The 27,432-nt window shown below is 40.7% G+C and overlaps 1 protein-coding gene across 2 annotated transcripts in view; it reads right to left on the reverse strand.

Moving 5' to 3' along the window:
- Positions 1 to 6,266, reverse strand: part of CACUL1 (CDK2 associated cullin domain 1) — a 62,233-nt gene extending 55,967 nt beyond the window's left edge. Inside the window, exon 1 of one of the 2 annotated variants that reach the window (XM_067561308.1) lies at positions 5,734 to 6,266. In XM_067561308.1, coding sequence (XP_067417409.1) covers positions 5,734 to 6,100 — 367 coding nt within the window. In that variant the 5' untranslated portion in view covers positions 6,101 to 6,266. The remainder of the gene's footprint in view (positions 1 to 5,733) is intronic. The other variant, XM_067561307.1, reaches the window with a different exon arrangement.
- Positions 6,267 to 27,432: the final 21,166 nt, after the last annotated feature.

A 27,432-nucleotide genomic window follows, 5' to 3' on the forward strand; every position in this document is an offset into this window, starting at 1 on the left:
GTATTGTAGCCTGCCTTACCCACACCTAAACCTTCGTTCTGAGAGCATGCCACTATACTCCAGCAAATCTGTGAAGTAAAAGTTATCAATGACACTAAGGGCTAGATCCACAAAGGGGACTTAGGCTCAGCATAACAAAACGTAACGTTTTGGCGCCCTGTGGCCTAGTGGAATCCATGGCCCCAAGCTGGGCACCCAGGCTCACTATGCAATGCCTGGGGAAAGTGAGGCATCTAAAAATGAAATCCACAAAAGCCAGCAAGCTGAGTGGGGAGCCATCTAAGTTAGCCAATAAGAAATGCTGAGGAGGGCAGTATAAATAATTAAATAGTCACTGGACCACAAGAATCAAGTTGAAGTCCCCACTTCCTAGGTGAATGCCTGAACCACTGAGCTAAAAAGTTGGTCTCACTCTCTCTCTGGCACAATGAACATTTAAGTAATTTACACAAAGTGGAACAGCTTCAACTGAAAAGAAGAAGAGAGACCCACCCACTGTTCAGAGTACTCACCGAGGAGGTGGGAAACCTGGGTTCAAGTCCCGCCTCCAAATCATGCAGAAAGGGGACTTGAACCCTGGTCTCTCACGTCCTGGGTAAGTGCCCTAAGCACTGGATTATTGTGCATAAGGGGGAGACCACCTCCTCTTCCTTGGATTTTTTGCAGGGGGCCTGATCCAGTAAGAAGCCTCGGAGCATGCCTACAGGCCCTGTAGGAGAGACAGGGAGGGAAATATCTAGTCTGAGCATCCCCTGGGCTTAGTCACCAAGCTACTCAGTTAGGACTAAGACAGCTATGCACATGCCCAACAACAGAAATTTAGGTGCCATGGGAACTTTACAGGTGGTAATTTAGGCTCTTACTTGGCTAGATGGCAGCTGAGTGGGGGTTTTGAGGATTTAATTTTTGGATTTAGGCACTTAAAGTGGCAATTAGGTACCTAAATCGCTTTGTGGATCTAGCTCTCAGACTCGTAGTCCAGTGTCTGGGTAGCTCTTCTCAACAACAGCTTACATGCAGCTTTGGACAGCCTAATCTGCTTTAATTAAAAAGAATGTTTGGATATTTAAATTCCCTTTGGTCACCAGAGAAGAGACTTCAGTTTCAAGTCTCATGCAAAAGATAACACCTCCATGCAGCCAGCCCTAAATATTAGCTCAAATCCTTGTGTAGATTTGAGTTTAATGAACTAAGCTATACTGACAAAGAGAATGAGTGACCTAAGAACTAATTTTGGAGCCACAGGCAATCAATTTTTAAATAGACTGATAAGCCCTGTCAAATTTTTTGTGGCACCACAAAGAAGCAACCACTAGAAACATGAAGACCTATTCAGTTTCAGTCTTGGAGAGGAAAAGGGTAAAGTGACATTTTTATGAATAAACCTCTGACAGAGGTAGCAGCTGCAGTGCACTAACTGGCTGGAATCTATAGATTCTGGAAGTGTTATATAGTCGATTTTCATTAAGAAGCTATTACAAATACTATTTATTCCATTCAGGAGTAAGTACACTTGATTTCCACCACACAGCTTTGAACTGAAGCCAACCAAAATGTTTATATATCAAACAGCCCAAGGACTATACACTGTTCAATCCCTATTAGTTTATTCTTTAAATTAAAAAAATGTTACTCCAGAGTTCGAAGAACTCTCTCTTATAAACATTACATCCCTTTCTTTCCCAACGTATCTACTCAAGCAGAGCAAAGGCGGAATTAGCACAATGCTGCCTGATGATCAGGTCCATGTGGGTAACATCAAGACTGTACATAAACAGTTTTATAGAGAGCAAGCAGAAAATGGGGATACCAACCCAGTGAGTTTTTAGGGAAATTATCTGTATTTGTTTTCCATTTGTTTATGAACATAGCAAATATTTGAAAGTAGGGATTTTTTTGTTTTGTTTCTAAAACACTGACACCATTAGGTTCCAGTTTCAATCTGTAAATGAAAATATTCTAAAATATTAGAGGAAAATTCTGTTGGGCATGATCTATACTCTTCTCCAAAGGGCATCTTATTACATGGTTCTACATAAAGCTGGCAACCTTTTATATTTATTTTTCAGTGGTGAATTCATCAAGTGGCTATTTCACATTCAAACCATAGTAAGTGTGAGAGCTGTGGATCAATACTGCAAACTACTGATTACCAACTATCAGTGTATGACTTTATCTGACGCAATAAGACTACAGGTGAAACAAGTGGTAGAAAATTGGTGATTGAAGGGACAAAAGTAAAGCAAACAATTCTTCCAAGGTAAATTGTAAACATTGCCAGGATTTGAAAAGTAGCATGACAGAAGGAATTTGTGCTCATCTCAGAAAGTGAAGAAACTCAGTTTCTTCAGAGCTTAAAGTCAAATGTGCCTCTGAATGAAACTTTGTGTATTAAAGTGGAAAAGCAGAATGCCGATGAGCTTTATACTGCAACCAGCATTTTCAATGTCTCAGTCATCACTGAAATACTGCCAAAATATATTCGTATTCCAGGCCTTCTATGAACTCTTCCACACCAACTTTATTCAGAGGCCATTCAAATTACAAAAAATGGCAAAGAGCAATCAGTAATTATGTCATAAAATAAACTTGAAATTGATAAGAAAGCTGCAACGTTCCTTCTATGCTGGCATCACTTCCTGCATAGCACAAAATGACAAACTGAAAAAAGACTGAAGCACTTTTTCCCTGAACACTCTCCTCCAGACAGATTTAAATTCACAGATCCACTACTACATCCTCCAAGTGAAGGAAAAACTAAAAGAGTTAACATGGACATTAATGCAAGACGGTTAGTCTAATATGAAAAGTGAGCCAACAATAGCTAAATGTATTCATGTAGGAAAAGAACTGTGCCTACTTATTGCTATTAATTATATGCCTGAAAGTAAGACAGAAAAATATTGTGTCCAAATTGCTAAGGATGCCTATGCAGTTAAAGGTCTGACAAGGGGTTATTTGCCATTTAAACAGACAACAAAAATAAAATGAAAGCAGCGAAAGAACTTCTCAGAAAGTATAATCCCAAACTTCGGATGTGTGGGTGTACAGCACATTATTTAAACCATATTTAGATAATAGTAATACCTAGCACAATCCTAAACCACACTGTGAAAACTCAAAACATTTTCCAGAAACACCATTATCCTCAAATAGAATCTTATGTCTATCAAGATACAAAATCCAATCGCATCATCTTGTGGCTACCATTACAGGTCTGCTCCCTACTGAAATTTAAAGAAGCTTTTTCAGCATTTCCAAAGACTTAACCAACCTTGCCTATGCTCAGACAACTTTGCAGTCAACAGCAGAGCTTTTACAGTTTCTAAAGTATCCATAGGGGCCCACTCCTTCTCAGGGAGAACATCTAAATAGTGGCTGTAAACCATCATGATGGCTAAATGCTAAATCATATATTCTGTGTCATTTGATGATTCCAAAAGTTCACCACAATCTCAGTTCATGTGGATTTGTGAAGTGCATTATTCCAAAACAAAGAAAAGTTGCAAATGCAGAAAGATTCATCAGCAGTGTTAAATGAGAGAGGCGAAAGAAAACTTGACGGAAACTGGTTGGCACAGGGCCTCCATATTGCCAATGGCAGCTCTGACTCATTTTTCAGCAAGAAAGCAATTAGCACATTTTCCTGCAAGATCATCCAGAAATGCCAAGAGTAATGCAAATCTTTATTCTTAACTACAGTGCAAGCCCTATTTAATAGGTCTTACTTAATTCAGATACAGGAAGAGCCAGCTGGAAAAAATTGCATACTAGGCAATTCAAAACGACAGTTGAGAGAATTCCAACTAAATTTGCAGTCTGCTAGATAGTGTCATTCAAATATACCAATATAGCCAATCACACCTTGCATCTCATATTTTTGATCCATCATTTCTGATGGCATCTTTTAATTACAAACAATAAGAGAAAAGTTACTCTAGTTTTCCTCTTGCAATCTTCATTCACAACCGTAAGAAATTAGTTATAAGAATGAATGCTTCTGGAAAACAAGAATAGGAGCAAAGTCCCAGTACACTGAATGGGGATCTCTACTTCCTACCACCTTTCTACTAAATAAATAAATTAAAATGATTTGGACGTATATATGTGCATATTTATTTGTTTTTCCTAAAGTTAATTAAGTATTTTAGGAGAAATTGTCAAATTAGCCACCAGCAAGAGCTCGTGACCACTTTCTGAGGACACCAAAAAAATTGCTGTGAGAACCCCTGGTTTAGACAGTCTGCTGCTGAGGTGAAGAAGGCAGTTGAGATATTACTGGTTTGTCCCTCCTCTTTCCACTCCCTATTCTCACATGCCTATCTCTTAAAAAACATCCTCAGAACACACCTGTGGAATAATTATTATCCCAATTTTTCTGATGTGGAAACTAAGAGAGATTACATGGTTTATAAAAGCCAAGAATGGAGTCAGTGTCAGAGCCAAGATTACAACACAGGAGTTCCTGGCCCTGCATTCAGATCTCTATAGACTTTGCCATTTCAGCAGCAGCTGCAGAGGATAAGACCTGTGCTGCTCATGTACACACACCACATAGGTTTATCTGCGACAGGCTAAGGTGATCTACCACACTGAAAAGTTCTAACACACACACACTTACCCACGATTTCATAAATATTCTGATTAAACCATTTTACTAGTTTTTACATATTTTTAGCAGTGCTGGATAAGGGAATTCTGAAGCTAAGTGAACGTCTGCATACATCCTAATACATAGCTATTTCATAGGAGCTCTGGGAACAAATGCTCAATTATGTTTTTAAAAAAAGAAATCTGCCATTTTAATGATAAATCTATATTTTAGAAGATCCACACCCAACACAGAAGCAGACCCACTAGCTCCTTCATCCCGAAACATAAAAAAATAGAGCTAGCTGAAAACTGGGATTCCTGTTATGTGGAATTCACATTACACAGAAAAGTCTGAATTTTTTTTAATTGTTCCAAAACAGAATGAAAAAATGAAATTTCAAGATTTCTTGTGGAACCAGAATTCCAAAATTTCATTCAGAAGATGAAAACATTCCATTTCGACCTTTCTGAAACTATCAAACTATCTGGAGCCCCAAAAACCCACCAAGCAAGGAGCCAAGCAGCATAGGAAGCTCCATCTCGGAGACAAGTGGGAAGCATGAACATGAAGGGATGCTTTCTACTTCCAATATTTTTGTTCTTAGTTCAGATACAGACAGGGACTGAGACAGTCAGGGAAGTGGACCAGTTTGAGGAGAGACTCAAGGCCTATCCATGTCTGTACGAGGAAGAGGATGTTTGAAGGGAAGGAGGAGCAAAACACAGTGACCATTTTAGCCAAGTAGCCGGCTGAAAGGGGCAGACAGACGGTGCGAGAGAGGAGAGTTTCAGCCCGGACTCAAGAAGAAAGTGAAGGGTAGCTCAGACACAGATGAAGCCCCAGCTTTAGCCCCATTTCACAGAAGGAGGCGGGGAAGTGGCAGTTTTCGGGTAGACTCCTAGGCCCCAGGCACAGCATGTGTGATACAAGAGCAGTCTGTGTGAGTATGTGAGGGCCGGGGCGGGGCGGGGCGGGTGTGCGGTGAATGGTGACACAGGTACAGGGTGCTCCTGGGCCCCGGGTAGACGTATGGGAGGCTGGTGGGACACAGCCTGGGACAAGCTGGGGGTGGGGTCCAGGCAGCTGTGGTGTCAGCTGGGGCGGGACAGGAGAGGGTCAGGCCAGGCTCTGTCACTCACAGAACTTGGAGGTGGAGGTGTTGGTGTTGATGGTGGCAGCAGCCACGGCTCCTCCCTTGCCCGCAGCCCCTGCAGAGTCACAGCCCTTCCCCAGGCCATTGGCTTCTGGCACCATCTGGACCTCTTCTTCTTCCTCCTCCTCCTCCTCCTCCTGCTGCTGCTGCTGCTGCAGCCCCCTGTGGCCCTTCCTACCCGCGGGCAGCTGCGGGTCCCTGCCCCCCAGGGGGGGCTGGGCGTGGCCCGGGGCGTGCTGCTGCCGGTAGCCGTCCACACCGGCCTCCCAGTTGTTATGGTTCTGATCGTCCATCATGGCCTCATAGCTGCTGCTGCCGCTGCCCCCCTCCTCCTCCATGCTCTCCTCCTCCATCCTGCCCGGGGGAGGGGGGCCCCGCTCGGTCCGGCGGGGGGAGGGGTTCACCACTGACCGCCCATCCCGCACGTTACATCGCAGGGCCCCTCAGCCCTCTCCGGCTCAGTGTCAGAGCAGGGCAAAGCGGCGGACAGCGCAAGCCAGCTCAGGCTTCAGCCGTAAAGCGCTGCTTCAGAGGCGCGACACTTTGCGGCGGTTGAAGCGGACCCTCCTCCCGGTGCCCGCCGCGGGGCACTATGGGGATCGTAGTCTACCGGAGCCAGGGAGGTGGGAGGGTGCATCACGTGACCCTCTTCCTCCTTCCCCTCCCCCACATTGTGAATTGTTCCCGTCGCCATGACTCTGACGCTGTAGGCAAAGGCCGGGCTAGGCAGCCATGGGCGGAGCGACTCAGCGAGCTGCTGCTGAGTCTCATTTATCGGGGTGGTACCTACCTTTGCCGCACACTGAGGGACAGACCCTCTCCCAGTGCGGGAGGAGACAGAGACCGAGCCCCGGGGGGGGGGGAAGGAAGTTCCCACCTGTTAGGGAAGGAAATGGTTTCTCTTGTGAGGGGGGGACTCCTGAGAGAGGGAGCCCCCTTTTTCCAAGTGGGGAGAGTGTCATTCTTGGGGGGAGCGCCCCCATTTGCCATCTGCTGGTGGCCTCTCTGGTAGGGAAGGGCTTTGCTTTGTCATTTTCACTGAGACAGGGCTTGGACCAACCCCCAGAGGAGGAAATGCTGGGCAAGCTATGCAGAATTTCAGCTGCCATTTAGACAGGTTTCTAGCCCTCCACACCGCAAAGAAAACCTTCCAAATGTGAACTGCGTGTAATCCAATTATTAGTCATTTGTACTGCAGTACTGCTTACGGGGCCCAGTCAAGGATCAGGTCTCTATTGTGTTAGGTACTATCCGCTTCAGAGAGCATACAAACCTAGCTTCTTGACAAGAGGCAATGGTGGATGAAACAGACACAGTCTTCATTTCATCACAAGTCTCACAATATTTGGTGGTTTTCTTAAAGTCCCAGCTCCTGGATTCATGTGATTGAGACTTCATTTAAAAAAAGCCCTCATGATTGTGGAGAAAAGTTGGAAAAGCTGAGCTGAGTGTATCCCTGAAAAGTTCAAAAGGCAAATAAAAAGAACCTAAAGTGGTAGTTTTTTTTAACGATATCTCATGATTTTTAACAGTCAAAAAGCACTTTTTTGCATGAGTATTAGTCTCAGCTCACTATCTGCCTACACCTTGCAGACTGTTTTAAAGAGACTTGATGCCTCTGTTGCTGCTCAGAGCTTTTCCAGCCTGCAGCAGAGTTAAAACTGATCTGTTTTAGCACTGCAGAGAGGTGAGGGAAATTTATTCTTCACAAGTTTTCTCTTAGTGGTTTTTTTTTTTTTTTTTAAATATTTCTCCTGCAACTAAGAAATTATATTTTTACTTAAAAGGTAAGGAAAGAGCAAATTTCAGGAGTTCTCTTTCAACTCCACGTACTGGGATTCAGCAGCATTTATTAGTTCAAGACCTGCGGAAACACATTTATTTAGAAGCAGAAAGGCATGCATTTTGGATTAATTTTCAGGCAATTTGGAAAGCTCGCCCTCTGCTGGCATGTGATTTCTATGTAAGTGTTGAAATGAGGCATTAGGATCATAGATCAGGGTTGGAAGGGACCTCAGGAGGTCATCTAGTCCAACCCCCTAAAAGACTATTATCAAATAGAAATCTAGTCAGTTTTCAAAACTGAGTTTAAAGTAGTTTCAGGCAGTGTACCAACCTTAGACTGCCCCTACCATTTTTGTTTGCAGTGTTGGTCTAGCCATGTCAATCCCAGGATATTAGAGACAAGGTGGGTAAGGTAATAACTTTTATTAGACCAGCTTAGTCCAACAAAAGATATTACATAGTTGGTCCAATAAAAGATATTACCTCACCCAGTGTGTCTCCCTCCTATATTTTGTTATTTTAAAATTCCTTCAAAACACCCCCATTTTTAAAAGTTTTCTTCCCCCCTCCCCCCCCCCACGCGCATATTATTATGAGAAACATCCACACAAATAACTGGGGGAACTGATTATAGTGATACAATGACATTCTATATAGTCAGAGTGCTGACCAGTGCAAAACAAAAAACCTTCTCCAATCTCTTCCAGCTATAGTAATGTTAGGGAGCTACTTGCAATTATGATTATTTATTTATATTACTTTAGCTTTTAGGAGCCCCAGTCATGGTCCAGGACTCCAGTGTACTGGGTGCTGTACAAACACCAAAAAGAAAGACAGTCCCTGCCCCAAAATATAGTCTAAGTAATGATAGTAGGTAAAATATTTCAGACAGAATTGTAATTTTTATCTTGATCATGTCCATTTAAAATTTCAATTTCTGTCATTCAAATTGTACCACCAGCTTGAGACAGTGTGAGCCGGGGAGGGCCTTCATGAATGAGTGAGGGCATGATGTTCCTTGGGTCTGACTCCAAACTCACTTTGCCAACATGGCTGAGCTTGCCACTGACTTATCTCTGATAGAATCTCACAGGATGTACTTGACAAGCTTGTTTCCAGTGATTAAGTATGAGGTAGTGTCTTCTGCTACCAGCTCGTACACAATTGCAATTCAGATCCTTGTCAGCTTCAGTCAACATCAGACAAATGAGAAAGAAACATGGTACATAAAGTCAGCCTGTAATTGGATTTGAATAATAGAGTACCCTGCAAATTTTCTTTGAAGATTGAGCTAAATCTAGAACTGGTGCAAAAAATTATTAAAGTAATTTTGACATAAAAATATCTTTTAATTGAAAACAAATTTTCAAACACCTTTTCCATTTTTCAGTGGAAATCTGGAAAACAAAATTATTTTATCAAAAGCTGAAAATGTTATGGGTTTTAGGTTTTCACTGAAAAAGCAACAACAAAAACAATAAAAACTGTGGGAAAGCTTGACAAAACCAAAAAGGAAACTTTTTTTTTCCAAAATGTCCCTTGAAAAAAAACAATTGGCATTTTTCTAGCATCTCTATTAGAAACCTATTGTGTCTTTATTTGTTTTGTATTATTTGAGGGAATGGTCTTACTGTGTGCAGATGGAGAATAGCTTCAATAATAGTCTTCTAACAAATAATATTACATGCAATATATGTCTGCCTGCTGTAGTGATCTTCAGTCCTCAGAAGCACAGTATTTTGCACCAGTTTTTAGTTGCTTAAATGCTTGTCTATGCTGACAGCACAAAGAGCACAAGCCCCCTATTTATCCACAAAATGAATATAGCATGAACAACAGCAGTGCAAACTTCTCGCTATGTGGTCACTGATATAAATCCAAACTTGGTGAGAGAGTCTCTAGAGAGGTGTGAGGGTACTTCAGGGTTCATGCCCATTCATTTTTTCGTCTGAATGACATTGGCCCTGACCAATTCTTACTGAAACTATTACACTCCAGTGGACAGTGGAGCAGGTCTGTTGTGAGGGCCTGGATTAATTCAGTGATTAAAACAATTTGGCCACATTATGTTTTTTGTTATACATCTGATTTAATTATAATGTTTGGCAGAAATAAAAACGACTCCATTAATATCAGACCAAAATCCAATAAGTTGTAGTTTGCAGCTTTCCTGAATTTCTCTGTTTCCCACAGAGTCTTGGCCTGATTCAGAAAACAAATATGGCTTTGGCATACCTTTTGCAGAGCTGAGATTACTGATAGATAATGGTCCATCTCCCACCATTCCATTTTGGTGATCTGTTACTATGTCTTGACCAAGACAAGATAAGGGACTGATAATTAACTTTGTTTGTTCGTTGTTAACTTGAACTATGTCTCTGTATCACAGCTTTCTTTGTGCAGCATGTGGTATGTAATATTTAATATCAATAGAGTCCTTTATAATTAATGTTATGGTGAAATCTAAATCAGCAAACCATTTTTAGAATACATTAGGGTGGCTATTTTCTAGCAATCACAAAGACACGTAAATGTTGTTTGCACCTCTTAATTGCTATTAGGAACTGTTTGTGGTGTTAACCTGCAAATCAAGCCATTTCTCCTGCTGATCTAGCTAAACACTCTCAGATCTGATGCCAAGTATTCAAAAATTATGAGCCAAGGGGAGCACTAGGAACATATCTGTCCTCAGCATAATTCTTTCTTTATTCTATTTATAAACTGTCTTTTTAATGTTTGAGGAAAGGGAAGAAAGAAAACAAGCCCAAAATGTATCTATTCCCAGGATTTCTTATTTTCTTTAGATAATTTTCCCTTTTTTGCACATGCTTGGTAGAGCTGTCTTTGCAGAACTTTTTTCTAATTTTGGCCTCTTTATTCATCACCCTATCTTTGACTGTATGTTTCCTTTTTAACTTATGTCATAACATTCCCTGCTCCTCCATCCCTGGTGAGAGTCCAAAAGTGTCTGTAAAATATTGCACCAAAGAGTTCCATATTTATTCTCTTTCTCTGCTGTGTGCAACAAATTGATTCTGTTTACCAGTCAATTTTCTTTTCTCTTCAGACTATGTTCTTTCTACTTCCTACAGGGCAATGACAAGCAGAGCCTCTAACTTAGGGTTCATGTAATGTAGCACATGACTGAATGCAGGTTAAACTGCTACCATCCAATATTTAGTAATGGATGAGGCAGCCGATCATGCTTGAATTTTAGAACCCTCGCTGGAAGATTCAGCTGGTAAAGGCTATTCCAGCCATCTACTCTGTTCAGCATGACCCTATGGAAGGCTAGCAGAGTGTATGGCTATATTTTTGCATCTCATACCAAAGATAGACTTGTAAAAATTAGTCCAACTTGTACAATATGCAAATGCCAGGATAAAATGAATTTGGGTGAGTTCTGGTCGTTTACAGACCAGTCCGCTACTTACCATTCTTTTATGGTCTAGCAGTGAAGCTGTCAAGACTTCTTGTTCTGGGGAACTTCACTGTCCATGTCGTCGATACCTTTTGTATATTTAATCCAGATCTCGCGGCAACTGTGGGAATACCTTAAAATGTTTCTGATTCATCTCATCTCATGACCATATTCACATTCTGCATCTAATTTTGGGGACAGGAATTGAAAATATTGGGTGTTAAAAGAAGGCGTTCATGATTATCTGATCCAGGATGGCCAACCTTGCATTTTAGTTTTTATTGACATGAAAATCTGAAGTTGATTTTTTTCTGACACGGTAAACTTTTTACCGACATCACTAAAAATACCATAAACAATACATTAATGTCACAAAAGTGTGTACTCACTCGTGATATTCTGTACGCAATTGTTTTAGCTGCAGTTAATTGATCAATCGGGTTCTTTGGGCATATGCAATAATAGAAAACAGGAAATTGATAGTCTTTGTCAATGTAGTTTTATGATATAAGAAGTGATTCTGAACGATGACAATCCATGTCAAAAAACAGTATGTTTTATTTCTACCCAATTTCATGGACATTTTCATTTATTTACTGACAATGTTAAAATTGTACATTTTTTTACTAACTGTCTGTAAATTTACAGATGGTTGGCAACCCTGAATTACCTGCTCTGGGTTAAGATCACTGCCGATCTTCATCTCTGGAAGGATGGTGGGCCTGTTCCTATGGAAACTGATAGACATAATGAGATTCCAGATTTTCTAGGAATGCTACTGCTCAGCCAGTCATTGGATCACACTGTCCTTCTAGTGGAACATTATAAACATCATCTGTACAGGGACATTGACACCTCATCTAGATGCCTTTTCCCCTCACATTGTACCCTCAGATCACAATGGTTCATAGCAGGATAATACTAGAATACTGGTGAAGAAAAAGTTGCTACAAGCAAGATAAACTTTGTTCCATAGTGAATTTCTTTGTTTTTTTTGTAGCAGTTTTGTTCAAAGTAAAAACATTTCTCCTTAGCCTTGTCATCTATGAAATGCAGAACAGCAGACCTTTTCTAAGTTCTGGGCAGTCTGATTACCAGCCTTTCTTAGCTTCGTATTTGATTTTTGTTTCTTGCTGTAAGAAATTGTCAATATTTTGTGGACAAGATCTTTCAGCTCAGCATTATTATGGCTACTTACCTAAGAAAGGAACAATATCAGAGCAGTATGTAAGAAATGCAATCTCTTTTGGTTGATTTTCACCTTGTTTCAATTTCTAGGGTTTGGTTTGTGTTTATGCAGCTGTGCCCAAGTATCTCTGGAATGGACCCATTACTTTGATCAATAGTTATAGCCACTGGAGTCTTTGGGAGCTTTAATGATGAATATTACCACCATGCTTGTGGAGGATAAATACCAGCTGCCCTCAACCAGGTGATAGTTAGGTTCTTACTTACGGAAATTATCTTTTGACTTTAATAAATTTGGTAATTACCATTCTATATTAAATGTCTTTTTTTAGGGAAGGTGTGACACTCTGTGTCTGAGAACAAAACTCCAGAAACTCCATATTCACCAACGTCATGTAATTAGGATATATTCTGTACAACCTATGCCTTGTGTGCTATTATTTTAAAAATCTTGATCTCCTGAACATTAATGTCTTATTGGATTGTATATGCTACCATAGTATGTGAAGTTATAAAATATGGCTCAAAATGCTACTAAAACATGTTGCAAGGTGGGAAACTCCCACAGGCAGCCTTTCAAGCACAACAATGAAGTGACCAGGCAGTGTTGATGGTTCTCTCTCACCCATTCAAGGATACATTCCACTAACAGGGATGGTTTACAATGGAGTGTCGCAGAGAGGAGCACATACACAATGGAATACTGACTGACCAATGAGGATGACCCTCCAGGCCACAAGCATCGATTGTTCCAGCAAGCGGGAATGGACTATAAAAGAAGGGGAGTGACATCATCACTTGTCTTCACTCCCCCACAGCACAACACCTAAAGAAACACCTGAAAGACAAAAAACTTTTAAATGGGGGAGAGTGGGAGACCCAGGCTGCCAGGCAAACATAGTCTGTGAATTGAAGAGCTGCAAGACTGCTCGTACCATCTCTTAGGGTGAGAAATTTCTAGATTTGAATCCTGTTAGAATTTAGATTGTGTTCTTGTGTAACTTCTTCTGATCTCTTAAGCCTACAACTTTCTTTTGTATAATCATAGTACACCTACTGCCTGTTTTATGTACTTATGTTTGCATAATTGAAAAGTTAATCCATATGCATTTGCAAAATCATGTATTTAACCATGCAGAATCATTCTAAGATTAATGTAGTTTAAAAAATGTTAAAATACATATTTAATCAAAGATTCTAGTCTCACTGGTAAATAATAATCAGTAAAAAACTGCCAAAAGGACCTAGTCTCATCTTGGATGTGTGAGAAATTATACATGCAAATCCCCAAACACTGAGAGGAATCTTTCCCTCTCGAAACATATTTAGCCAGTGAACAAGAACAGTTCTGGGTCTATTTTATTCCAGACTATCAGGTATTAAACAATACAAATTTATAGCCATCCCTGAAATGCTTCTTTTCTGAATGTAGACTGTCAAATCCAACTTTGAATTCCTTGGCTGTTTTCTGAATGTGTCAGAACCTGAAAGTTATTTCATATTAGGTGTGGTTATAGCAGAAGCAATGTATTCAGTTTCCTACTTGCTGTTGACAGTTTTATTCATGTATTTTTCCACTGTAAAGAAATATTGGAGAGAGAACTTCAAAACATGACTTTGAGAAGAGTAAGTAGGGATGAAGAGGAGAGGTGTTAGGCTGTAGGATAAACAGGCAAATGATTCCATGCTGAAAACATGAGCGGATTACAAACTTGTTCAATGCAGTGAATGACAAGAAAATTATTTGTGAATACACAATTGAAAGCTTGACTTTAAAGCAATGTGAATTATCTTGATTTGAAGTTAAGAGGATTTAATGAGTGTAAATAATTCAAGTCCCATTGGCTGCATTTGGAGATTATTTTCTTACAATTTATACATGTATCCACTCGGGGGAGTACTTTCCATTTGGTATTCCTTTTCATGTATGTTTTTGTTCATTCACTCTTCCTTAAGCATAATGTCAGCTTTATTACCCAGTAGAAAGATGAATATTCAGCAAACTAAACTTAGCAAAATAAAGACAATAGAAAGAGCCCAGGGATCTCTCCTGCCACAAGAGCTACTTCCAGGAATAAAGTCCCTTCACAAATTTATGAAGAGAAAAACACTAAAATGCTAGTTCAACAGCTAGTTAGAAACCACATCGCTTAAGCTGAACAGTGCATCTGTTTTTTAAAATAAATATTTGTCATTGTTGAAAAATAGATATGACAGACTGTATGGATATATATATTATTGCTTGTTTAGCTCTATACAACAAAAATGTAGTCTTTGTCCTTAAGAACTAATATTAATATATTCTGTTCTATATAGGTTCTTATATTGCACTCATCACCGTACTATCTGAATGCCTTCCAGTAGTACTTTACGCAATATGACCACGCATCTGTCATGTGATGTTTGTTCTCTCATAATCTCCTCAGGCAGAGAAGCATGTGCAGTGGGGTCTCTTATTTTGGTAGGGTTTGGGCAAAGGGGGTGTTTTTGTTTCATTATACAGGTTGATATGTATTTATGTAGAAAAGGCAAGGTCAAAGAAATGTGCCTTGCACTGAAGTTCATAAGATTTGTGTTGGTCCTTTGCTCCCCGAGGAGTTCATTCCAATCTCAGACCAGCTTCTGAAAAAGTTCTGTCTCCTACACAGACGAACTTCACCTTTACTGTAGAGAATTCCATTGTGCAGGAGGAATGTAGTTGTTGAGCACAGTCTTCCTCCTGGAGCTTTAAGCAGTCTTTTAGATATCCTCAGCTCAGGCAAGATAAGGACTGAGACCTTGAACTTGATTCGAATTCTAGGGGAAGCCAGTATAGAGAGCAGAAGATGGGTCTGATGTCTTCATGGTAGCCTGTGTTGCTGAAGAGATACACTGCAGTGTTCTGTACTAGATGGAGTTGGTTGCATGCCTAGGTATATCACATTGCTATAGTTCACCCAAGAATTGACAGATGTGTAACAACTGAGGCTGGGTCATCATTTGCCAGGATGGGAGTCCTTGTACTTCAGTGCCATAACTGGAATGGATGGGACAGCAGGAAAGCTCTGAGATCAAGGAACACAAAGAGCACTGGTATCCCCTCTTGAGCTGTGCCAAATGCTATTGGGCAATAGCCAAGATTGGGGGGGGCTACTGTCAGACATGAATTTAGTCCCCAGTTACTAACTTTAATACTTCAAGTGACATCAGGCCATAAGTCAGATCATATCTGAGTGACTGAATCTGTTCATCCAAAAGTGAGACTGGTTAATACAGCTGAAATCTATTCTCTTCTCAGCGGCCCTGCTCCAGAAAGCACTTAAGCACACATATAACTAAGTACTTAGGTAGTCCCATAGACATAGGATTTATGCTTCTATCTAGACATGTTGGAATTACCGGCTCTATTTGTGGATGATTCACAAACAAAAAGAGAGAGGCTATAGTAATGGCTGAGTTCCAACTCCCATTGTGACCCCCTGTTTCAGTCATAATTAATCATATGGATTATTTCCTCTAATATCTACTTGCATTCACTAATATGAAGGGATATTTGTATTTTGGAATTGTTTTATGACTTAGTGAGGGCTTGTCTACACAAACACTTAGTTTGATGCAAGCTGGGGTGTAAATCTACCCTACACTAGCCTGCCATGCACTAAGTGGCCATGTGGACTCACACTAAAAGTTCCCTAGTGCACTTTGAGCTACCCCAATTTGAAATGGGAGTAAATTAAAGCACAATAGGGAAGTTTTAGTGCACAGCAGCAGAGTCCATGCAGACATTTAGTATGCAGCACGCTACTGCAGATAGCTTTAAACCCCAGTTTGCCACAAACTATGTGTTCATGTAGACAAGGCCTGTGACAGAAGAATTAGTCATAAGATTTAGCAGTAATCTAGCACTTCATAAACATTAAAGAATTGAGCTACATGTTCCTTTTATGAAGTAGATAATTATTATTCCTGTTTGATGGGTGGGGAAACTGAGGCACACAGCAACTGGCATGCTTTCGTCCAAGGATTTCATAATGAGATTACTCTATCAGCTGTATTGCATATAATAGCACCCACAGTGCTTAAGATTTACTTCCAATTTCCATTTTAACACCATACTTGATTTTCTGCTTTCTTAAATTCCTTTTGGACTGAGGTTTTTCACACAGTAACTCAGCCCACAGTTGTAGTTGTTTGGAAAATTAGAGCATAATTTGCCCAACAAATTACAGAGGCAGCTTTAATCCTGGCATTTCCTAACTTTTGAGTGGTTGCCTTTGCAATTTTAATAATAGCCTTTTCACAGAGGATTTTTTTGGTATTGTCGTGTTTTTTGGTGTGTGTTTGTAATTATCTAGGTTTCTAAAAAAGCAAACTGAAAAAAAACCTAGTCACTGAGAAGAACACAGGAGAGAGAGGCTCCCTGCTCTTAGGTCCAGTGCCAAGCCCAGGGCAGCCAGGAGCAACCATTATTAGGAAAGTCTGGCTTCACAGCAGTAGCCTTGGTCTAGAGCTTGCTCACCCAGCACTCTGGGCATGGTGCACATGCACTCTGATCACACATAGGAGCTGTGAGGGGATGGAGCATGCTCAGTGAGGATGGAACCTTTGGAGATCTTAGCTGCTAAACTCTAAGAGGTCTCTCGTGAGCATGTGCAAACTGAGATTTTTTTCAAAGGTTTATAACTTGGCCAAATTTTCACATGGACAGCAAAAGGCATATCCCTGACACAAAGGCCATCCACTCCCCTGATGAATTTCAAATCCTTGTTCCAAAGCATGGGGGCACTAGCAGTTCTCAAAATAAAAGGTCATTTACATTTTTTTAATCATTACAAAACAATATTTTTTTCTCTAACCTTGTTCTCATAAATGGCTGGACTGTTTTGGCTGAAATTTTCCAAAAGCATTCAGCCTGGGACAGACACCAAGCACAGATAATTTCAACCCATATTAATAAAGTTTGGCAAAGTAATAATCAACTGAAAACAGTCTTATAATGGGAAGTGTTCAGTGCTTAATTTGGCTTGGCAGTTCATAGCCCCGGCTCCTTTGGGCTTTTGCTGCATCGGTTATGAATGTAAAAAGTTGCTTGAGCCCTGGCAGCTCTTTCATTACAAATTAAGCACTAGAAGTGTTGGGCAATCTTAGTAATAAGAGATGCTACCAGCCCCATCAATAACCTGTGTGAGACACAGATTTGTTGGAGGGTGGTTAATTTAGTACTGGTGAACTTCCAAGATGTGGACGGAGCCCCTGCTGAATGATGCCAAACTGACAGCCTCAAAGACTGCAACCCTCAATTTATCCATAGAATAAGTACAGCACAGGCAGCAGAAGTGCGGGTTTCCCCACACCAATCCGGTCAGTGTGCCTCAGCTATTCTAGGGGTCAGAGTTTAGTTAGTCTAGCGCTCTGAGTTCTTTGCAGAGACTGCCAACAGGGGGTGCAGATCGTGTTGGTGAGTCTTTATGATGTGGATGCCTGGACTGCACCAACTCATTTCACATACGTCATCAGATGGTAACAACTTTTGTTCATAACCAAGCTAAGCTGAATATAATGGGCCTGATTCTCATTTATGCTAAGACTCCTTTAAAACCCCTTTGCACTACCAGGTATAAAGCGGGTGCCCATTACACCACCACAGCAATGTAAAAAAACCTTAGTATAACTGAAAATTCAGGGTCAGTACAAATTCCTTTTGCCAGATTCCTGAGCCGAAGTGTGAATAAGAGGTTAAAAATATTTGTGAATTTTTTGCCATTGCATTTTAGGCTAATTTTGTAGCCTTTTTATACACTAGATTGTCACATTTTCGGTAGGCACTCCTGAACTCTCCTATTCAGAAAAAATTCACCAAAATGGTTATTTTTCATTTCAAACCCCTTTAAAGATGTTAGGATCTTTTCACTGCAAAATCTGCCTTTGTTCAAAAAGAAATTCAATTTTCACTTGAAAATTAGCTCTTCTGAAAAAAAAAATAGTTTAATTTCAATTTAATATTTTCCTCTTTTTTTGGAGGAAAAAAAAGCTATGAATTTTCTTATTTATAATGAAATGTGAAAACCCCTAATATTTAGAGTACATGCTGTTTTGCTGCAAATATTTTCAACATCTCTGTTCCCGAGCCATTCAGTCTCATAGGCTGATTTCATAGGAGCTTTGAATGAAACCTCTAGTTAGTGTGTTTTGTTGTTAATTCACTGTTATTCTCACTTTAGCTGTTTCTTACAAACTGGTTATTTTTAACTACTGCCACTTAATTAACAACACACAGATCCATTGCCACAAACCTTAATAATAGTTAAGAATGACTAATTTTGCCTTTCCACTGCACTGGACCACTACAAGCAGTAAATGGACTCATTGAACAGTCATGGCGTGTTCAATGCATTACAAAAGCAGTTGAGTGCCTATCAAATATGTGAAAGCCTAATGTTCAAATGATCTTGTACACATCAGTGCTTATGCATTATAAAAAAATACAAAAACAATTAAACCTATTCTCAGGGGATCCTTCTTCCTGAGCCCAAGATCAGAATATGTAATAGGTCAGGGATATTCTGGTGCTTTGAAATGAAGAGGGGAGGAGCAAGCTTTTGAAACTGCCCATTTATTGCTCATGGCTGAAGATAGAGTGTCCATCTTGGTTTCTGTATAATCAGACAAAGTGAAGGTGTTTTATAGTAAGTTCTTTTTAAAAAATATGATCAAATATGGCTGTTAACATGCAGGAAGTTAAAAACATGTTTAAATATTCCATGAAAACACTCAATTCAAATGTATTGACAGTGGAGCAATACTAGACTACTATAATGCGCGCTCCATATTTTTTGTTATCAATCACTGCCACCAGAGGGCCTTTATGTTTCACAACTGAAATGAAACATCTTTATACCAAATGAAAATTGTTTCATTATGCAACTTGCATGCACACTTTATTTAAATCCATGGCTTTAAACCCAGTCTGCTGTAGGTTTCTCATTCAGATTTCCAATTCTGAAAGGCTAGCTGCCTGTCAGAAGCTTGGCTCAGGCCTACTCCTGCCTGATCAAAATGAGTTGGCTTGATTTCACTGTATAATGTGCACCACCTGTGTTCCGGAGGAACTGAATTGGCACCAATGTGTTTTCACTGAAACCAACCTGTGTGTGTGTGTATATATATATATCATTTTTGCTCCCATCACAAATTTAGATTCTTTATGAGAGCTTGGCAGGTTTTATGTGGTAATGTACCACCGATGATATTTCAAAATTCCAAGTGACCTGTATTTTTATGGCCTTACATTAGACGTAAACATATTTCACTAGGTTGGTTGCTGGGTTGGCTACTGCTGTGTAGGTCATTAGTAAGACAGTTTTATTCTGTATAATAACGCTACAAACATAATAATGACCATGGTCTTACTTATGCCAAAAGGGACAACCAAAACAGTATGTAAATTTTCTGCTGTTTCATCATGTTTTCTAATTTGACTTGCTCCATTATCTCTTGGTAATCTCCCTTGCCATTACTAAACCTTCATTTCTGTGTCCAGTCTATTGTAAGCTTTCTAAAAGCACAGCATTTATCATTCAAGACCTTCTTGACTAAAAGCAGAAAGGAAACCCTAGCCTTCTCAGGAACACAGTTTGTTTCTTGTATCTAAGTTTTTAATTTTTTCTCACTTATTTGAAGGATTTGCATGAGCACTTAACTAACAACTTTGGTTCCAGTAAAATAAGGTTTAATCATGGAATAAATAAGGTTAGATTTTCTTTCTGAAAATCTTCCAACACTTTACCACTATGATTTTAGTTCTTTATTTTGTAGATTCAGAGTTTTTTTTGCCTGACTATAACAATTAAAATATAAAAAGGGCTTTGGATGAAAAAACAATTAAAGTTATACAAAGAAAAAAGTGCTGAAAGGATTTAGAATACAACTAACTCCAATAGTTTTTTGGAGTATAGTAAATAGGATTTATTTGTAGGATTTATTTAAAGGGACAATGTCAAGAAGTTTAAACCTAAAATTTTTCAGATGCTTTTGGTTTGTGGGGGGGAGAGGGGTGGCAAAGAAGATTACAAAACCCTCATCTTTTTCCCATTGAAAACAGTTATCCTCATCCCCCATTTAAAACACTTCTGCCACAGAGCTGACATTAGAGTATTGTGCTAGTTCCTGAGAGCAAGAGAGTGAAATTGACTAGTCTAGTTCATTTTCCAAGATTAACAAATGCAAAATGTCAACAAAAAGCATAAATGATAAAAAGGAAGTTATATTTTAAGGCCATATGTCATTCAACCTGACATCAAGTAATTTGACTTATAGGCCTAAACTAGCAACCAGAGTATAGTTTGATAAATCAATTCAGTGTTAGCAGAATCTGCTGTAGAACTGGAATCTCTCTCTCACTGCCACTCCTTCCCAACTGCTGTTCTCCAAGAATCATTCACCACTGTAGGTTTGGGTTCTTATTTAGGATCCTATCACCTTGGCTTTATGAAAGTCTCATCTGAAATCAGAGCACAATTCAAATGGGCAGAAATAACCCATTTTGCATTTATATGTTGGAAGTTTGTGTTCTGCAGTTCGAGAACAAATTTATTTTAATGGGACTATTCAAACCAACACTCTTTTTACAGCAACCTTTGCTGTCTGAATTACAGAGCTTCAATAACGTTAGCCTTACAGAAGTCAAAGCACTGAAGATACAAGAAGCTTTCTTAGCTGGTGTAAGTCAGTGGAGAGCCACTGATTTCAATGATGCTTCACTGATTTACAGTAGCTGAGGATGCAGCTCACAACATGACTATAGTTAGTGTCACTGAAAATACAAGATGGGGATTAAGGTGCTGCAGAATAATAGAGTAAATGGAAAACAGTGTAAGTGCAACAAAAACAAGAGAAAACCTGTTCTGTCACCAAGGTCCTATTTACTATGAACATCTGGTAAAATGCAGTAAAAATAAAATATTTTTTTGTATATGGTTACCTCCTTTGGCATAAAATGTAGGACAACTGGCATGAAAACTGCTGCAACTGACGGAGTGAATACAAAACAAGCATACAAGCTGGTTACTGTAGTGGCAGGAAATCTAAATTAAATCTAATTATCCTTAATGTGGCTTTCTTGAAGTGTTCTTCACTGAGGTGAAATGTGAAGTATACTATGTAAGTGAACTTCTACATGCTGTTTTATAAAATAAGTAACTGCTATGTAAAAATCACCATTGTGAGTTTAATTTGCTTCACAGAATTCAGCCAAACACTATTAATAAAGTATTTACTTAATAAAAGCAACCTTTTCCCAGTGAACTAGAATGGCTTCAAATACAAAAGTGACTCTAGGTTTCTTTTGGATTATTTTTATGAGCAAAATATGTAAAGAATAGACCTGAGAAGAATAAAGTAACGGGGTCAGATTCTGATCTTCTTTAAACTGGTGTAAGTATGGAGTAACTACAGCTTTACAAACCAGAAGAATGGAGAGGATTTGCATTTGAAGCCAATCTTTCACAGCTCACCTTTCTGTTATGGGCCAGAGATCACACCTCACTTATCATCAACAGTTACAATACTGCCCTAGCCACTGTATCTCAGAGAATCCAGTCTACCCCACCTATTCTCTGCACAGACACGCCCATTGTGTCTACTGCATTCACCTGTCCAATATGGCTCTGAGACTTCATCCGCCAGACTCAAGTCCTCCAGATACCTTGGCCATATATGGTATAATGAGTCAAATGTATCCATGGGGCGACTTCAGTGAGACTACTCCTGTGCTTACAGTTAAGCATGTTCTTAAATGCTTTGCTGAATAAGGGTCTTCTACCATAACAGTGAGCACTTCTCAAAGCACTCCCCCTTACCACACGACTGAACTAAGCATTTCTATTCTCTTTTCAGAGGTAGCTGAAACAAAGGCAGACGATAGGTAACTCACTCAAAGCCATGAATGGAGTTGGATGTTGGAGCCAGGGATGGAACACGGGCTCCCACTAAACCTGATTGAAGTTATTTACATTTAAGACTTGGCTTCCCCACCCCCATGAAGTTTCCAGTTTTGACCAAAAACAAAAGGGTGGGTGGGGGAGAAGAGAAAACAACATTTTTGTGAATTTCCCCCATTTTTCAACCAGCACTGCCTCCCAGAGTATATACCTCTTTAGTCTGTTAGAGTACACTGCTCTCAACAAAAGATCATTAGATTAAATGATACCAATGCACCCAAAGCAAGAAATCTTTTTCTACATAGTGCAGTCAAGTAGAACCAATCAAAACTGCTAGCCCTGCTCACGAACTGACCTGAACAAGCCCCTCCCTGTTCACAGGCTTTCAGCCATTTGCCTAATAATCTTGATCATCATGATGACACTGACTATATATTTCCAAACTGGTATTTAGTTTAGTATTGTCATCATGAAGATAGTTGGAAGGTGCCTAACAGTCTTCTTTATTATTTGCATTAGATTAGCATGTAGGAACCTGTACCAAGGATCAGTACGCTGTACAGTCAGGTAACAAAGTATAGAGTCCCTGCCCTCTGGAATTATTGTATAGTATCAGACAGGATATCAGAGGTAGACAAAACACAAACAGGGTGGAAGAGGATAGTACTGATATGGAACATGGCATAGTATTGATATGGAATGTGGTATATTTTATTACCCCAGACTTCCCCACCTGAGTATCAAATTAACTATTCCACTGTGAAATAGCGCAGTGGGCATTAAGCCTAAAGTAAATGGCAATAAGTTACATTCTTATCTACTTATTTTAGCATCCTTCAAATTGAGGAAATAACTAATATCTACAGCAGCTGCTGCTACTCCTGTTACTCCTGGTTGCAATCCAACTGGCTTCATTTTGAAAAGAATAGAATTCCCTTTAAGAGGCTGGTATCCAGCTAGGGAAGGTATAGGATTTATTCAGAAGCACCTCCTGAAAAGTGAGAATTAAATTTAAAAGGTCCTTTTTTGAGGCAGCTGCTGGATAGGAATAACTATGGGAGACCATTTTCACAAAGAAAAGAACCCACTCCTCTTCTCCTGTTACTGATTCAGACTTGACAGAGTATTGAATAGATTTCCTGTTGGTAATCGCTTTTGAGCATGAAGAAGAAAAAATGGATATTCCAGTAACTAAAGGAGAGGCTAAAAGTACATATTTCTGGGTCACTGAAAACAAGTGAAGCACAAGAGAAATGTTCTCTCTCCCCCCAAAAAAAGATTAATGCCACACAAATAGTTCTGTTTCGACATTGCAAAACCAGGAATAAAAGATATCTACACTACATTTTTGGAAAGCTTTTCTTGTGTTGTATCCTGAAAAAATTATAATTGCTTCTTCTAACCACAATTACATATTTGAGAGAGAGAGAGAGAGAGACTGGGATAAATTGTCAGAGAAATAGACGTATAACCATTAAAATTATTACTGCATGAGTTGTCTTTTTAGGATTAATATATCTTTTCAGAAAACATATTGAAAAGGAACTTTATCCTCCCTTCTTATTCTTCAAACACACTTTATCCTCCCTTCTTATTCTTCAAACACACTTCAGAATCCAGTTCTAAATTAACCAACCAACCACAATTCCCACAAGAAAAGGCAAGAGAGGTCATGATGGCTGGTACTTTAACTAGACCTACTCATTGGATGATCATCAGCATAAGTATAAACTATATTTTCAAAGCTCACATTTTAAAATCCTATATTATTATTATTATTATACTATATTATCACCAATATATTTCATACATTATTTCTATATATTTCCAAAACTTCACTCTACAACCTGCCACCCTCATTCCTGCATTATTTATTTATTTTTAACAATATTGGGCTCAATCAGTCCCTGGTGTAATTCCAGTGCAGTCAATGAATGGGGGGGGAAGGCACAAGTTAGAAATAAGGCACAATTTATTTATTTATTTATTATTAACCAGGAGAACAAACTGCCAAGGGAAATACAGTATGGATTATCCACCTCAGGATAGATTTCCAGACAGGTAAAAGTATTCTGACCTGACCACAGGACCAAGCCACAAAAAGGGAGCACCCCAGTCCGGAAAGAGAGAGAGAGAGAGAGAGACACCACGGAGTGAGCAACCAAAGGAGGGGACACTAGGTCATGAGAGAGCCAATCCCCAGATGTGGCCACAAGGAAGTGCCCCAGCAGTGAGTATTGAACCCTGTGACAGTAAATAAAAAACTTAGAGCTAAATTCAGCATTGGCAACAGCAAGTTCAACTCTACGGTTGGCACTGGAGTTACACCCCTTGGGGCAAAGATGACTTTCTCCCCATTGCTTTTTTAAAACTGAGATTTTGACACCCAGTTCCCATTAGCTTTATGAGATTCTGGCATCCAAGTCACCTAGGTGGCTTTACAAATCTTAGTCTCTGTGTATTATACACTTCATCATATTACTTTCATTGTGCTGTGTACACATAATACATGATTGTGATGATGGCACTTTTTGCTGCATAGAGCAACACATGACTACCGATCCTCCCATTTTCCTACCACTGCTTGGCCCTGAACACCAGCAACATATCTGCTGGGCCTCAAAGACATTCATTAAAAGATGCTGTGGATCAAGAGAAACGTCAAAACTCTGTTGCAATGAAAATAGTGTTTTACTCTCAGTCAACACTCATTCATTCACTATCTGCCAGTCCATTCTTCCTAGGGATAGCATCAATGCACAATGGAAGCCAGTATACAACACACAATATTGCTACAGTTGGAAGATGAAAGTGAAAACCATGTTTAAAAAAAAAAAAGAAAGAAAGAAAGAAAAAGCACCAAACTGCAGACGAATCAAAGTGACATGTCCATTGCCAAGGTTTCGCCTAGCTGTTCAACAAACGTAACACATCAATTGTTGATATTATCAAAGGAAATCACATTTCTACCCACATGGGAAATATGTCAGAAAAACAAATGGAGTTAAATAAACAGTAGCAGAAGGAACAGAGAAATATCGATTCATAGCTTTCTCCCCTCTCTCCTTTACAAAAGATCCCCTTCACCAATCCACCACTCAAGTCACTGAGATAAATTCCTCATCCCCTTCCTGCTTTTCCCATTGTTGGGTACATACTCTTTTTGTCTTTTGTTCAAAGCAGCAACAGAGTGGCAGTTTGACCTCCTGTATCAGCAGTAAGTCTGTGATTGCTTTGAACAGAGCCCTAATGCAGTGATGGCTGGTTTGTAGGAAGAGTCTTTTTAGTGAAAGAAAGATAGGTAAGAATAGTACTGATAATGGTATAAGAAAACTACCAATACGTGAACAGCGTGGAATAAAATAAATATCGTGGAACTGAATGGCCAAAAGAATTGGTGAAGTCCTTCCGCGTCCAAATTTAGCTCAAGCCAGGAATGGCTCTCTAGGTGGAGGCAGATGGTAACAAGGTGACTCAGCCCTGGGTACCCCAAGAATCATCATAGAAGACCCATTGTGTCCCAGGGATAAGCAATGACAAAAATCCTACCCCTAAGCAATTGTCCATGTGCCCCACAAGTCCCACCTCCAAAGCACAGTTTTAGGGCAGCAGAATAGCAGATTTTGCAGAGTAGTGAAATGCTGCTGATACTTGTATTCTCCTACATGATCCCCTTTATTGCCATAGGAAATGTCAGCGTGACTGCCGGAATCACTGCCTCGGATGGATTTAAGGAATATCAAACTGTACTTCAAAAGCAGAAGTCATTAGCAAGTATCTGTTTGGCTAGTGACAGCTGAAACAGTGAAAAGTTAAGGTTAAATATATTTCTCCAGTTTATCACCATTCATTTCCCCTAAATATAGTAAATGTTCAGGAGATGCACATCCTGAATTACACAGAATGGCAGATTGTGACAAGAAAAAGAGGGGGACCAAGAAGCATGTCACCTGCCTTTTGGCAGAGGACAGCACCCCCCTCACGGACCCGGCGGAGATGCGCAGGAGGGCCCAGGCCTTCTATACCAGCCTTTTCTCCCCAGATCCGACCAACGCTGATGCCTGCAGGGTACTCTGGGATGAACTGCCGTTGGTCGGTGTGGGCGACTGGGACTGGCTGGAGCTCCCTCTCACTCTGGCCGAGCTTTTGGAAGCCCTCCATCTCATGCCCACCAATAAATCCCTGGGCAAGGATGGGCTGACTGTGGAGTTTTACCACGGATTCTGGGATGTCCTCGACCCAAACCTTGCCATTGCCTTGGCCGAGTCCTTGGGGAGTGGGGAGCTCCCCCTGTCGTGCAGGTGAGCCGTGCTCACCTTGCTGCCCAAGAAGGGGGTCCTCCACAACCTCAGGAACTGGCGTCCCATATCGCTCCTCAACACGGACTATAAGATGGCCATCTCGCTATGGCTAGGGTCCATGCTGGCGGACGTGGTCCATCCCGACCAGACCTACACCGTCCTGGGCTGCACATCTTTGACAATCTTTATTTGGTCCGGGACCTCCTTGAGCTTGGGCGCAGGGATGGTCTGTCATTTACCCTCCTGTCCCTGGATCAGGAGAAAACGTTCAACAGGATGGACCAGGGTTATCTTCTGGGCACTCTGTGGGCATTTGGCTTCGGGCGCCAGTTTGTGGGTTTTCTCCAGATGCTATATGCTTCCATGGAGTGCTTGGTCAGGCTCAACTGGACCCTGACTGCACGGGTTAACTTCGGGCATGGGGTGCATCAGGGCTGTCCGCTGTCAGGCCAGCTGTACACTCTTGTCATTGAACCCTTCCTCTGTCTCCTCTGCAAGAGGTTTGCGGGTGGTGCCGTCAGCATATGCCAATGACGTGCTCTCATGGTCCAGGACCCAGGCGAGCTGGTGCAGGTGGAGACCTACCAAGCCATCTACGTGGTGGTCTACTCCACCCAGGCCAACTGGGTCAAGAGCTCTGGCCTGATGGTCGGGGCTGGGTGGCAGGCAAGCTCCCTACCACCCACACTTCAGGCCATCCAGTGAAGTGGGGGTCCGCTGCTCTATCTGGGTGTGTACCTTTCTGCCACTCACCCTTCTCTGCCAAAGAACTGGGAGGATTTGGAAGGCGGGGTGGCTGGGCGGCTCTGGAGGTGGACAGGACTGCTCTGGTGCCTCCCCCTGCAGGGGAGGGCACTGGTGCTTAACCAGCTGGTCCTGTCCATGCTCTGGCACTGACTCAACACCCTGGTCCCTACCCCAAGTTTCCTGGCCAACCTCCAGAAGACGATTCTGGAGTTCTTTTGGCCAGGACTGCACTGGGTCTTTGCAGGGGTCCTGAGTCTCTCCCTGGAGGAAGTGGGACAGGGCCTGTGCTGCCTCCACAGCCAGGTCCACACCTTCCACCTCCAGGC

This window comes from Emydura macquarii, unplaced genomic scaffold, assembly GCF_026122565.2.
Source record: "Emydura macquarii macquarii isolate MOO-44397 ecotype Brisbane River unplaced genomic scaffold, CSIRO-AGI_Emac_v2 contig_2372, whole genome shotgun sequence".
Classification (NCBI taxonomy): Eukaryota; Metazoa; Chordata; order Testudines; family Chelidae; genus Emydura; species Emydura macquarii.